At 36.5% G+C, this 15,654-nt stretch overlaps 1 protein-coding gene across 1 annotated transcript; it reads left to right on the top strand.

Annotated features, from left to right (window-relative positions):
- The first annotated feature begins 11,694 nt into the window (after positions 1–11,694).
- Positions 11,695–15,106, top strand: LOC104224736 (uncharacterized). Its single transcript, XM_070149960.1, has 4 exons — positions 11,695–11,847; positions 12,286–13,098; positions 13,304–13,534; positions 15,101–15,106. The coding sequence occupies exons 1-4, from the start codon at positions 11,695–11,697 to the stop codon at positions 15,104–15,106; spliced, it is 1,203 nt and encodes a 400-aa protein (XP_070006061.1).
- The last annotated feature ends 548 nt before the right edge of the window (positions 15,107–15,654 follow it).

Below are 15,654 nucleotides of genomic sequence, written 5' to 3'. Positions count from 1 at the left end.
ATATGATGAATATCAATTGGATATGTTAATAAGCGTATAAGTCATATTAGAAGTGAATTGGGATCTAAGGAGAGGCCTAAGTCTAAGCCAAGTTGGAAAATTTCATAATAGACGAAAGTTGTAAATAAGTGCACACAAGACCTCACTTTGGACGAGCATATCTCCAGTTATATAAGGAGTTGTATGACAACCTATCAAATTAAAGTCCTTTGGGTCTAGTTTCCAACACAATAAACCATTTGTCATTTGGAGGTGTATACAGAAAGTTATGACTATTTTACTGGGCATGTGTCACTAGCGCGACCATTAGCGCGGCCAGTAGCGCGACCGCGCATATCGCGATATATTCTGCCTCACTAGCGCAGCCAGTAGCACGACCGCGCTAGTAGCAGACCTCTAAATACCCCAAGACCGGGTATAGAGAGTCTCTAAGTCATATTTGGAGCAAGGGCTTGTTATACCAAAGGGGAATCCATCCCATCCTTCATTCCTATGATCCAAGGTAAGGTTTTTGGTGTATTTTGAGTTGATTACTACTCCTATACACTTATATTAATATGGATTGATCTTGAAAATCCATAGATTTCCATTCAAATCCCTAAATTTATCAAGAACACCACAAGTGGGGATTCTCAAGATTCTTACTACAAGAGGTATGTCTATCATCTCTAACTACTCTATGGTGATTATTTATGAATGATATATACATTAGAACTCATGGGATGATGATTGAAAGCCATAAGTACCTAACCTAGGTTGTGTTGGTTGTAGAGATTGTGAAATGGATTAATTAAGGAGGTTGATGGTTGGGTATGAATGAATGGTCATACATATGTTGTTGGAAGTTATAAATTGGTTAAGAATAATGGTAGGATGAATTGTGGGTTAATGGTGATAGTTGGATGAACCAATACTATAATGGTGATAAATTGTCCGTATCTAGTAGAGTCCTTCTTATCGGTGTGTTGTCGACCACATCTATAAGTTGGAGGCTATTTGGACATTTAGAAATTTCACCCTTCTTTGATACTCCAGATCGTTCAATATAGCTCAAGATAGGGAGCTGATTTCCTCTCTAAGTCTTATTCTCAATATTGGTAATTTTGATACCATAATCCGCGAATTTGAAGCATGTAAGGAGGGATTGATCCCATCGTTGAGTCCGGGTGGATTTCCTAAAGACTTGTTAGGAGAATGTGTTGAGCCATGGAGGGATTGGTAGAACTTGTTGCTAAGGGGAGTACCCTTGTTCCTACTAATGTATCTGCACCACCAGATCATGTAGTATATCAGTATGTTACCTACGTACGTTAGGGATGTAGAGTCGGGGTGCATCAGTTAAGGCACTGCCCCGCCGATCTAGAGTCACCAAGTAAGTGACCCACTAGTACGTCATTCTGAATGCCGCATACTTTTCCTTATTATATAGGTACACCTGTATTGGGAGCCTGTATAGATATGGTCTTAACAGGAATCTAAATCACAAAACATTGCATGCCCCTACTCTTTGAATGAGACGTATTATTCACAAAGTCTCCCGATCACGATTCTCTTACTTATAGCCTCCTATGGAATTGAGCTCTATAATTATGTTCTTGAATTGAGATATAACACTATTGATACTTCCCACTTGCTTTTCCTAAATTCTCAACAAGGGACTATTCTCGATGAATTTCTTATAGAAACGTTTTATTTAAATGGACAACATCTGCTCACTTGTGCCTATACATGCACCCTCATAAAGTTTACCTATGTGGTGTCAATTTCCATGTAAAACATCCCAGTGTTGTGATCCTTCTCGAGTCCCTTTTTTACATATTGGTGTATATGGCTTATATGGTTTGAACAACCACTCTACTCTCTTGCGAGTATCATCATGAAAGTTTCTCACTGTCTAGTAACATGAGAACATACTTTAACACTTATCATATGAGTGCATATCAATGGAAATGGTCACCGTGTGCATAAAGTCTCTCTAAAAATTGAGATCCTCACATCTCCGTCACAGGAAGATCTTGTGTCGCTATTATTTTTGTGTCCACTTGAGATATCCCGTAGCAAGTAGCTCACTTGGTTTCTAGTATTGTGGTTGCCCATGATGTGGTCTTGTATTGCAGTTGGGAGTTAATGTACCAGGAGCATGTCCAACTTATAACAAATGATCATTTTCTCTTTTTACCTCTACAACGTGATAATTGTGTTCCTTAGTTAGTGAATACATTGTGCTAGTTCCCAACACCTATTCGATAACCATGAGAGAACATGCCCTTCTATGTGTCACTACGACACTTCCTTTCTTAAGTCAAAATCCATGGAGAATTCATCATGAACATTTGCAAACCTTCTATGATTATTTTGCACTATCTCATTGAGTTTGGTTGTCTTTACACCCTCGACTTCTAGAATCGTTGACTATGCCATTATCATGTGCGGGAAATTTTGCTACCCTTGGTATTCCACCTTTCTGGGTGGGTATGAGTGTTATTTGTCTTTCTCCCTGGAGCATCATGTTAACCATTAGAACCCTTCTAACCAATACATGATTTCATCCCAATATTAGGATGTCCAAGCTATGTGGTTTCACCCGTGAAAGGTCGAGATTAGATGCCTTCAGATTTTTGCATATATCAAGAGCATATTGATTTGAAAGACAAGTTGTCGTATCTTTAGTTCTATCATATAGGATCAACTATCATGAATGGTTAAGCTGTTTGAAGTATGATAATCTTGTAAGTGTTCAACTTATTTTCATCCTCATGGGCTTATGGCATATATTCCATGTGTCAGTTAACGTTAAGAGTGTAATTCAATTTCATGTGTTTTGAAACCTATATTGCATTCAAGGTGACGGAATATTCTCATTCTTGATAACTGAATTTTCCCTACACTCTAGGAGGCGACTAGGTCACGTACTTGAATATTCCTCCTTAGTGGTTCCTATTGCCAATGTACGAGTTACCCCTATGCCTTAATTGTCTAATAGTTGATGTCGTCACAATGATTAACCATATCGGCATCATTAATAGAAATCCTCGTGTCTCTTAGCATGTAACCTCATGAAATACTCTGCTCAGCGCCTGAATGGATTCCTGAATAATTCCAGCTTGATCTCAAACTCTTTTGTTCCTCATTTTATTAAATCCATTGGATAATGAAGGTTGTATAAGTGTATTTCACAGTAGGCTGTGCTATGAGTATGATGTTTACCATCATTGTTCTACATGTATTATGTGTTTTCATATGTCTATGTTTAAGAAGGTAGTTGCAGACCTTTTGTGTATCATCCCGGTGGAAACTATTGAGCGTGAAGTTAATGGATAGTTAGCTTATGCGAGGTATCTAGTTGTCATCCTTGTTAGATAAACCTGAAGGTTGGGATTGTTTTCGCGAATGTATTGTGGCAAAGTCAACAAGTCGAGGAAGCCACGTAGGAAGCGGAAAAAGAAATGAAAGAGAAATATCCCCATTTGTTCGAACAAGTCTAGTAGTGCTCGTGCGAACTGTTGTCTTTAAGAAATTTGAGGTAGTGTTCAGATTTGTGCAAAGGCACCCCATTTTTCCCGAATTGCCTTATTGTTGTAACTTCCCAATGTGGGCCAAATTTCAAATGTTGATGCTATTTGGGTAATGTGCAACCCTTGAAGTAAATGAAAATTTTTGAGAAACTTATGTGGTAGGTAAATGATTAATGATAGTGTAGATTGGTAATGATTAATTAAAGCGTTTTTTGACATGTTAAAGTGATTGAATTTTATGGGGCTCATTGAAGTAACCCAATTTTGTGCAAGTAAATGACATTGGTTGAACTAGGTACAATTTGTGGTGTAAAGAGAATGAGCTAAGTGTAAGTTGTTTAAAGTGTATGAATATGTACAAGTTGTTGAGGTAATGAATTGTATACCAGTTGTAGGGATAACAGAAATTGTGTAATGATACTTGGAAATATGTTTCGGGGGCTCTCTGACAGGTAGATAGGCCTAATTACAAAAGAAACTCTCGCGAAATTTTCGGAAATTTATGGAGTTAGCCAAATTCAGGACTGTTGATATATTTCATGATGTGAACAAGCTGAACTTACATATGGATGGCTAATGAATGAACCTCGATCCTCATTCGAGGACGAATGATCCTAAATGGGTCCCGGTATTTTTTTCCCAAGTAATTTAAGATTTCGTCGTGCCAAGATAGGAGAATTATTTTATTTTGTGTGCAAATGAGGATTCATGATATGATGGATATCAATTGGATATGTTAATAAGCGTATAAGTCATATTAGAAGTGAATTGGGATCTAAGGAGAGGCCTAAGTCTAAGCCAAGTTGGAAAATTTTATAATGGACGAAAGTTGTAAATAAGTGCGCACAAGACCTCACTTTGGACGAGCATATATCCAGTTATATAAGGAGTTGTGTGATGCACAACCTATCAAATTAATTCCCTTTGGGTCTAGTTTCTAACGCAACACACCGTTTGTCATTTGGAGCTGTATACAGAAAGTTATGGCCATTTTACTGGGCATGTGTCACTAGCGCGGCCAGTAGCACGACCGCGCTAGTAGCAGACCTCTAAATACCCCAAGACTGGGTATAGAGAGTCTCTAAGTCATATTTGGAGCAAGGGCTTGTTATACCAAAGGGGAATCCGTCCCACCCTTCATTCCTATGATCCAAGGTAAGGTTTTTGGTGTATTTTGAGTTGATTACTACTCCTATACACTTATATTAACATGGATTGATCTTGAAAATCCATAGATTTCCATTCAAATCCCTAAATTTATCAATAACACCACAAGTGAGTATTCTCAAGATTCTTACTACAAGAGGTATGTCTATCATCTCTAACTACTCTATGGTGATTATTTATGTATGATATGTACATTAGAACTCATGGGATGATGATTGAAAGTCATAAGTGCCTAACCTAGGTTGTGTTGGTTGTAGAGATTGTGAAATGGATTAATTAAGGAGGTTGATGGTTGGGTATGAATGAATGGTCATACATATGTTGTTGGAAGTTATAAATTGGTTAAGAATAATGGTGGGATGAATTATTGGTTAATGGTGATAGTTAGATGAACCAATACTATAGTTTGGAGGTGTAAAAATCTATATCTACAAGGTGTTTGATAATATGCCTAAATGACTTAAGTTATGGAATTTATTACTAATATTGACCCTATTGAATGATGTATTGTAGATTGAAGTTGCTTAAGTGTATTGGATCATTGTAGTATCATTAAGGAGCAAATTCCAAGTATGTATGGCTAAAACCCATCTTCTTAGAAATTGAGCTCCTTTGGTGTCCATGCAAATGTTGTTAAGACCGAAATTTGATTGATGTATTGATTGTTACTTCATATGAATTAGTGTTGCAAAATATATAAGTGAAAGGTATGTCTCACTGTGTTCAATATGCTATCCTTAGAAATTTAAGGATGTGAGAAGGATATGAACCATGTGTTAAAATGCTTAGAGTTCAAGTCAAGTTTAAACTTAGATTGTTATGCCAAATTGTGTGAGAAATCTCGTTATGGTTGATCCTCCCAATTGTTTTTATGTGTATTAAATGTATTTGATTAATTATGTCTAGTTGTTGGTAATGTATAAAGATGTTTGAAATAAATCAAATAAATTTGGGAAATAGAGTGTGGCCAATGTACCGAGAGTTGGAATTATAATTGTACCTGGTGATGCCTATGACATGAGAAAATATGAAACAGCTCATGAAATGAGCCTCAATTTTGCATTCCATAAATGACTTCAATAATAAAGTGCCTTAAAGGCTTTGTACACAATTTATGCCGTAAGTGGCCGTTCGAGATAATGTTTTGCCTTATGAGTACATCCAATGTAATGTGGGTTGTTACATACTTCGATGTTGAAATGGTATATTGTCATGATTGGAAAAGAATGATTCAAGAACAATTGGTGTAATTGCTTGCTTATGCCTTTGATGTGTGTTTTTGTTGTGGGTTGGTGTATCCCCTTTATTGATTTGGAAGAATCCGTTGTGTTTAAAATTCCATTGTCAATAAACTTGAGGTGTATGATTTCTGAGATATTGTATATGCCGAGGATTCATGGTTCCTCTCATGTGTACTTGACATCTTGAATTAAATGGCTTGTTGTTGAAATTGATATTGATGTGAAATATGTGGAAATAATGTGAAATGTGCGAAAAAAGAGATTGAGTTATGAAATGTGGCCTAGTGCCAAGTATGATGTGATAATTGAGGCCCCAAGTGCCTCTGAATTGATATATGTGAAATAAAGATTGAAATGAGATGAATAATGAAAAAGGAAACAATGCCTTGGCAAGGCGGCCTAGCCGATCGGGCCGGGATTGGATTCCGCTCAAGAAAGCGGTGGTATTATGAATGAATTTCGGAAATGAAAAGGAAATATTAGATTGTGATTGGAATGTATGCCTCGAGTGAGGTGACCTAGCCGATCAGGTCGAGATCGGACTCCGCTCATGATAGCGGTGGTATTGAAAACAAATGATGAATAGTGTGGGATGCCCCAAACTAAAGATTATGGAAACATAATGTGAAAATTGTATGATTCTTTTAGTGCCCAACCTAAAGCTATGTGAATTATGTGAAAGTCATATGATTCTTTGATTTGATGATGTGGTGATTGTCAAAGCTTTTGAATTACCTTTATGATTTCTTTATTCTTGTTTGACAATTCTTTCTAATGACAAGGTGTTAATGATTTCTTTGCTCGTATTTGATAGTTCTTTCTGATTAGATGGTGTTTAGTTATACATACTAGTGCTATTCAATGCAACTAACGTCTCTTTTGCCGGGGGCGCTGTATCATTTTATGATACAGGTTGTTCCACAGCGAGCGCCAACGGCCAATGATAGCAGTATTCTCTTCCCAGCAGACTTGGTGAGCCCCACTCTATCCCGGGGTCAAGTCATGTATCTTTTGTTCATTTTCTCATCATGTACTTTGTATTTGAGGTATAGCCAGAGCCTTGTTACCGGCATTTCCATATTATATTACTCTTTAGTTATATTTAGAGGCTCCATAAACAGGTTATGGGTGGTGTTTGGTATTGGGAATGAAATTAGAAATAATGGTATTTGGCAAATATGTTTTCCTCCATATCTATAAAAATTTTCACATTTTGGATTCTATTGTTAAAATGGCTAATGAAAACAAAATGGGAGTTGTTAATGAAATGTTTATAAACTATGATTAATGGAGTTCATCCCCTCTTTAATCATAAATTAGTTTGGGTAGAATGGAACCTAATAGTCTTGCTCAGTCGGGTTTACTCGGTTAAGCGCCGGTCGCGCACCTCGGATTTTGGGGGCGTGACACAAATACTAGTTTATATTTATTTTTACCAGTATTTTTTTTTTCTGTAATTTACAATATTACTATGTCCAAGCACTGATAATATTTTATTTTGGTTACTGAGAACTTTAGGTTCCAAACTTTTGATAGCTAAATAAAGCAAAACAAAGCCGCAAAAACTAGCTAGAAATTAAGCGAGAGAATAAAATCCCAACAACATCTCCTACAATACGTGATATGTTGATGCCAAAATACATCAGGTTACATTTGACTTTCTAAAAGGATATTTTCAGGTGACAAATGGAGGCAAGGAACCTCTCAAGAGTACTACTACTATACTAGTAGCCTACTTGTAATGAAATATTCATGAAATATGAAATAGCAAAGTGTTGTATGAAATTGATGAGTAAAGCGGAGAAACTAGACAATAAATCATCATACTCAGTTGCGGACACCTTTTATTTTTTCTCTCTCTAGAAAATCTACAACGGCTAGTTAACCTCGCGAGTTACCTTCACGCTATGTCGTATGGACCCGCCGGACGGCGTCATTCTGGCGCGTCTGGATGGGCAAATAACAACCCACCACATGGAGAAATCACCTCTAGAAGGAATTGATGGGAAACTTTCATATGCTACCAAAGTCACCACTCTTCCAAACTCATCTTCGACGACAATATGTCAGAACTGAGAATCGGCAATAGCTACTCTCTCTACTCACAACGGGATGCCAGCGGTACTCTTTAAAGCATCTCACTACTATGGTGTAATGGCAGCTGGATGCAAATTCACTATCGTTGGCAGATTCCTAAGACCAACACCCCAAATCGATCGAATTATGTCAAAATTCAAGGAACTGATTTCTCTAAAGGGATCGGCTAAAATTGAGGTCTATGACAACTTTAATGTTTTTTTGGATTTTACAAACGAGGAAGATTTTAACACAGTATGGTATAGAAAAGTTATTGAAATTGAGGGCCCACAGAAATGGTCGCCAGACTTTAAACTTGAAGAAGACTTGCCAATTTCTCTAGTATGGGTCAAGCTTCCTGGTCTTCCTTTTCATATGCATACTCGGCATTATGTAAAACAAGTGGATAGATCTATTGGCATCCCACTTGAAATGGATCTGGCAACTAGGGGAAGGACTAGACCGAGTATGGCTAGGGTTAGAATTGAAATCCATCTACTTAAGCCTCAACCTGAAAGTGTTTATATGGGTTGCATTCATGATAACTCGTCTCAAACAGATTTTGTACAAAAGTTGGAATACGAGAGCGAGTACTATAGGTTCTGCAAGAAATGCTTTCACAACATAATCAATTGTCGTGCTATAAAAAGGAAGAAGGCAACTGAGGCTAGAGAAGAAGAAGCAAAATAGGGAAAGGATAAGATGGAAAATGAAAAAGCAGAGGAGAGGAAACAAAAAAGAAATGAAGACAATGGATAAAAAAAATGCAGAATAAAATTTGACGAACCAGAGCAACAATAGTGAAACAATGGAAACAATTATAATAGTAACAATCAAAGTGTCTTGAACAGTGAAGAACAGAGTGTGCAGCACCAAATTCAAACCATCAATGTAAGGACTTCTAAAAAGAAGAAGGAGGGCAACAAAGAGAGGCTCTCTAAAAAAATCCAAAGTGGTATTCAAACCCATTATCCAGCAACCAGCAGGTAAAAAGAAAGAGGGACAAACTAATTTGGCAAGGGTTATTGAGCAGCATTGTGAACAAGAGATTGAAAAGGAACAAGCAGGAAACCTTAAGAATGACTCCAATGAAGATATAAATGCTCACAGCCGGCAGGATAACACCACTGAAAGCATGTGTTTAGAGAAGGATGCAACCTACAGTTCTAATGAGGTCGTCCAAGTAACCATGAAAATGAGGAAAATGTATAGGGGCAGATAAAATGTAACACGACCCATATAAATTCAGAGGGGTCCTCAAGTATACCATCTGAGATTAAGGCCATGCCAGGGCTTGACTTGATGGTTGATCTTAATTGGGATCCATCACAAAAGCAACTTTTGAAGGTCACCTGTCCAAATAGAGGCACAATTACCATCCCTAAAGAGCTACTTCAAATAGAACAAAAGAATTAGGCTAATGAAGATGGATTTTCTCTTGTTAAAAATGGCAAGGACAAAAACAAAAAAGGGGAAGAAGAACAAAATCAAGGCTAACCTTCCAGGTGATGGAAGGAACAAAAACTAATCCCTCACTGATTCTTTTCCATGATTAACACCTTCTTTTGGAATATCAGAGGTGAAGATTCTAAAAATGCCATTCAAAGGCTAAAAAAAACTTATGACCATCAACAAGGTGGAACTCGTTGCTATCTTAGAACCCTTCATCACCATGAACAAAATTGATAGGTACATGAAGTATATTGGCTTACAACACCGTATATCCAATACTAATGGTCAAATTTGATTTATGTGGTCTGGTAATTACCAAACTGGTGTTATTGCTAATGACGATCAACAGATCACTATCCAGATTAATGATGCCAATGCCAATTGCAATCTCTTTCTTACTGTTGTTTATGCAAAATGAACTGCAATTGAAAGGAAAGATTTGTGTTGTAGTGTGTAATTGGCTCATGGTCAGATCACCGGGCCATAGTGCATTGGTGGTAATTTTAATATTATTTTAAATCCTGGGGAGAATAAAGGGGGTAGACCTTATAGAATGCATAAAAGTCTTGATTTCAGCAATTGTATGGCTGCGTGTGAAGTTGTCGAAATTGGGTATGTTGACCCCAAGTTCATATGGTGTAACAATTGGGAGCCGAGAAAAAGAATTTGGAAAAGATTTGATAGGGTCTTTATTAATAATTAATGGTCTCAACTTTTTCAACATAACATGGTTAGGCATCTGGCTAGAACTGGCTCCGACCATCGACTTCTTCTTTTTAAAAGCTATAATAGCCAACATAATTGAATCAAATAATTTAAATTCCTTGATTTTTGGTCAGAACAACCAGATTTTTTGTAGTTGGTAGAAGAAGTGTGGCACACTCAAATTATTGAAAATCCTATGTGGAAGCTACAACAAAAATTGAAAGTAGGAAGCTTACCCACTGTCTAAAGAAGTCATTGGTAGTATTTTTTATTAGGTCAACATCTGGGAAGCAAAATATGCAAGAACCGGAGGAACTTGACCTTCTCAATAATAATGCTCAATGTAGAGAAGAGCTGAACAAAGGGCATGTTGAGTATATCAGGTGGATGGGAGTGCAAGATACTTTGCTAAAACAGAAAGCTAAAATCAGATGGGTTGAGGATGATGACTCCAATATAACTTATTTTCATAGTTTAATCAGAGATAGAAGGAAATTTCAACTTCATCGAAGTAAGAATCATAGAGACAACTCGATCCAAGGGGAAGATAACATTACTAAAGCTGCGGTCCATCACTTCCAACACCTTTTCAACTTGCATCATGATTTTAGAGATCAAGACATTCTTAACTATATCCCCAACTACATAACTGATGAGGACAATGCCTACCTCAGTGCCATAACTAAATATGATGAGATCAAGGAAGCTATGTTTAACATGAGTTCTTCTACCTCAGCGGGGCCAAATAGCTACAATGGGACCTTTTATCACAAATATTGGAATATTATCAAAGATGATATGCAGGATTTTGTCCAGGATTTCTTCAATGGTAGAAGGCTTACCAAATTTTATTCACATACTTGCTTGGTCCTTATACCAAAAGTGAAATCTCCTATGATTTTCTCTAGCCTCAGGTCAATTAGTCTGAGTAATTTCTCCTGCAAAATTATTTCTAAAATAGTCTAGAAGGCTAAATCCCTTGCTTAACAAGATCATATCCGAGAATCAAAGCGGCTTTATCAAAGGGAGAATGAGTACTGAAAATGTTCTGCTTGCTCAAGAGATCGTCTAGAATATTAAAAAAGCTAACACGGGTGGCAACATCATTGTGAAACTTGATATGGCAAAAGCATACGACAAAATGTCATGGATTTTTCTTATGTCAGTTATGAGGAAGTTTGATTTTAATGAAGAATGGATTGACCTAATCTTTAGACTGGTTGATGATGTTTAGTATTCTATCATTATTAATAGTGCTAGAAAAGGCTTCTTCACCTCTTCTCAAGGGCTCAAACAAGGGGATCCATTATCCCCATCTCTTTTCATTATTGGAGCTGAAATTTTATCCAGATCTCTCAACAGTCTCATTGGTATGACCAATTTTTCTCCTTTCACTATGGATTGTAGAGTCCCCATTATTAACCACCTAGCCTATGGCAATGATATTGTTATCTTCAGTGGATGGGACAATAAGACCATTAGGCTTATTAAGAAGGTGATTAGGAGATATGAGAATGCTTCAGCCTAGAAAGTTAATGATGCAAAAAGCTTCCTCATCACTGCCGCTAACACCTCAGCTAGCAGGATTAATAGGATCAGCAATGCTTCAGGTTTTACGAATAAAATCTTCCCTTTCAACTATCTGGGATGCCCTATTTATCAAGGAAGGAAAAATACTACTCTATTTGATGGTATGTTGTCTACTATTGTGAAGAGGTTTAATGTTTGGCAGGGTAAAATGCTCTCTGATAGGGGAAAGATGATCCTTATTAAACACATTTTACAATCTCTCCCCATATATACTCTTTATACCTTAAACTCCCCTAAAAGTGTGCCCAAACTCATGGAGAAATATTTTTCTAATTTCTTCTAGAGAACTTCAGAAGGAAAAAATAACTATTGCTAGAGTGCCTGGAAGAACCTTTGTTTACCTAAAGAGGAAGATGGTGTGGGTATTAGAAGGATGGAAGATATTACGGAATTCCCTAACATTAAAAGATGATGGAGGTTTAGAACCCAATCCTCTCTTTGGTGCCACTTTCCTTAGGAATAAATATTGTAAGAGAGCCCTTGTTGTGGCCAAAATTCCTATCTCCTCTGACTCTCACACTTGAAAAAGTATGATGAAGATTAAGAAGAAGGTTGCGCCTAACATCATCTGGAAAATTCAAGCAGGAAACTTGAGTTTCTGGTGGGATAACTGGAAAGGTTATGGGGCTATGTCCATGGTTGTCCAGGATCAAAGAAAATCTGCTAAAGTTCAAGTCAAGCATTATATTTTCAGTGGGACTTGGGATACTATAAAGTTGAATGATACTCTTCCTGCCCATATTGGTGACACTATCTCTAAGACCACAGTGGGAAATATTAACACTGATGATTTCCCAATTTGGAATATCTCTGAAAATGATTTGTTCTCCAATAACTCTGCCTGGCACTCTATTAGAGCGCGTAGGAAAAAAATGAGTTCATCAGTAAGGTTTGGCATAACTCTATCCCTTTTAAATGCTCTTTTTTTAACTTGGAGGATTTTTAGGAAAAGACTCCCTTTTGATGACGCTATTAGCAAATTTGGTACTAGCATTGTTTCTAGATGTTTTTATTGTAATCATGCACAGCTAGAAACCATGCAGCATGTGTTCAATGGAAGTGATACAACACAGTTCATATGGAATGAAATAGGCAAACCTCTGGGAATGAAGCATCAACTTGAACCTATTATTAGAACCTTTAAGAGATGGTGGGATACAAAAACTACCAACACAATACACAAACAGATTATGCAGATTGAGCCAACTATCATATGCTGGGAAATGTGGAAGCAATGGACCTTATGTAGATATGGAAACAAGAACAAGTTCAACAACAACGTTATGAAGTACCAAGGAGTCTGGACCATAAAGCAGGCAATTGCGAAGGTGATTCCTGGTATTGATAGCAAGGTATCGTGGCCTTTTATTGTGATAACATAAAAAAATTCAAGTCGGTTCAAACTTGGAAGAAAGTTAGATGGCAAACACCCTCGGCGGATACTATAAAGGTCAATACTGATAAGAGCTTCATCAAAAAAACTGGCACGACAGGTATTGGGGTATTGTGAGAAACAGTAATGGTGACTTAATCATGGCTTTCTCAGTCAACGTGCAGAGTAATAGCAACAATATGATTGAAGTTCTTGCAGCTGAGTTTGGAGTGAAATGGTGTAGCCATCATGGGTTCACTGATTTTGTTCTTGAACTCGACTCTCTGGTCATTGTAAATATGTTGACTAAGAAAGAGGCCGACAACATCAAGATTAAGCAGATTGTGGACAATATCATCAACTCCATAAATGATGCTAATGTTCGCATGCAAAACTGCCTTAGGAAGGGTAACCAGGTAGCTGACTGTCTAGCTAAACTTGCTGCTACTTCCAATCAGGCCAAGATTTTTCAAAATTTCCAATATCTATACTTTGAGTATCAGTTAAATTTTTCTTTAAATCAAATTAAATGAGAACGACCCAATAAAGTGCCCGGTAATATTTTTACTATTCAAATTTAACCCAAGTCATTAGAGAAAAAGTCAAAATCGTCCATATTAGGTCTGAAATGAAATCTCTCTTTTGTGAGATGAGCAATAATAATCCCTACGACTAATATAATATATCAATATTTTATAAAAGTTTGAATACAATGTTGGTTTACCAAAATAGCCTTAAAATATTAAATACAATAATTCCTAAGGAAAGGCCATGATCGGAATTCCAACGCCGACCCTCTAATCTTATTAGCCATAGGACACACAAATGACGGCATCCCGTTATCCCTAAACCTAATACCAATTCCTCCTGGGAACACGTTATACTTCAAAAAAATTCATATATTTCACAACCTCATTATATTGTCTAAATCCTAAACTAATACCAATACCTCTAGGAATCCATTACAAATTTAATAATTTGAGAACTTATTATATTGTCTGAATCCATTAGGGAAAAAGACTCAAACACTTATATATAAAAGGAGCCACTATTCTATATTCTCCATCATAAACTTTTTGAGAAGTATATTACTCCATAACAAAAATTTTGCAGCAAAAGGTATTATTTCTTCCATTCTGCTTATGTTTAGATCTTTTCCACTTGGCTTAACTACTATATTGTTTAATCGTTATTCCTTATTCGCATCCTTTATAGCTCCTTTAGAAAAGTATTATTCCTTATTCACATCCTTTATAGCTCCTTTGGATCTTTTCCAAGATGCTTGTGTTTTTAGTTTTGTCCTAAAATAGTTAGGTTTTGGTATAAATTTTAAGTATTGATTCCTATTAACAAGAACATAAGCATCTATGGTTAAGCGTCAATCAATCGAAATAGTTAACAAGAGCGTTGGAGGTATAATAAACATTGATGCATCGTTTGGTGAAAAGTAATGAGATTTGGAGGAAATTTTCATCAAGTGCTACAAGTAGTTCCAAAATCGACAAGCGCGAATACTGTAAATATAGGTTTGGTAAAAAAAAACATACTTCTAACATCAAATAAAAAAGATTCAACAAACAATATATACAAGAGCTAGAATAAATCCAGTATTCATGACAAATATAGAAGAGCATATAATAAAAGATTTGGTCTCCTTCTGTTGCTCCCAAACGCACATGCAAATATACGTGGTCGACAAGTAATATAGGATTGTAAGTCCAGATATCGTACCCACAGGGACTTGTGATTAACTATCAACTAAATTAAACAAAACAATTAATCTATTCAAGTGAATCCTAAAGTATGAATATTTTTCTAAAATTTAATCTAGAGTAACAAATTACGAGATTAAAGAAAACAACGACAAACTTAAAGCAGAATTCAATGTGAGTGAATATTCTAGAGCTATGGGTTAGCTAACAATCCCGTTGAGTTTTTCACTTAAATTGTCTAATTAATTTATCTGGTTTATTGATTGACAGGGTTAATATTACTCGTAGCCTTCTTCCGAAGTACAACTCGTCTATTCAAGTTAATCTAATGCCTATATTCCTATGGAATTAGAATTAACAAGAACACATTAACAATTCCTGTATAGTAAACAAGCAAGGCGATTAGGTATATTCCTATCCTAACTGCAAATCTCCCCCCCCCCCTAGAGTTAAGATCTTGCTCGACTCAATCTTATATGCAATCTATAATTCCCTCTCCCGAGTTCAATCCTAGATTCGTAGATAGTATTTAATTGGTGATCAAACAATTAAATAATTAAGCGCAAGATTGAATAAATAATCCAATATGATAAAATAATGAGAACAATTCAAGATTCAAACTACAACGTTCATGTAGCACCGAAAAACTCTAGAACTAATAAACTATGAAACTTAAGAAGAAAAGAGAAAAAAAAAAACTAGTTAGGAGCCTCCTCCAAAGCATGGTATGTGTTCCTCCACGTCTAAAGTGTGTCCCTAGGTCTAAGATCTGTCCCCAGGTCTAAGATCTGTCAAAAGTCCTCAAAATAGTATTTTTATATGTA

Source organism: Nicotiana sylvestris, chromosome 6 (assembly GCF_000393655.2).
Source record: "Nicotiana sylvestris chromosome 6, ASM39365v2, whole genome shotgun sequence".
Taxonomy (NCBI): domain Eukaryota; kingdom Viridiplantae; phylum Streptophyta; class Magnoliopsida; order Solanales; family Solanaceae; genus Nicotiana; species Nicotiana sylvestris.
The sequence above is the reverse complement of the archived record's forward strand: the minus strand, read 5'-3'. Positions and strand labels throughout refer to the sequence as shown.

Bases quoted from the DNA above. Each gene is read 5' to 3' on its own strand.
- LOC104224736 (XM_070149960.1), top strand. From the start codon at position 11,695: ATGCAAAAAGCTTCCTCATCACTGCCGCTAACACCTCAGCTAGCAGGA. The intron at 11,848-12,285 runs GTATGTTGTCTA...AGTATGATGAAG, and splicing joins AAATACTACTCTATTTGATG to ATTAAGAAGAAGGTTGCGCC. The intron at 13,099-13,303 runs GTATCGTGGCCT...GTCAACGTGCAG, and splicing joins TTCCTGGTATTGATAGCAAG to AGTAATAGCAACAATATGAT.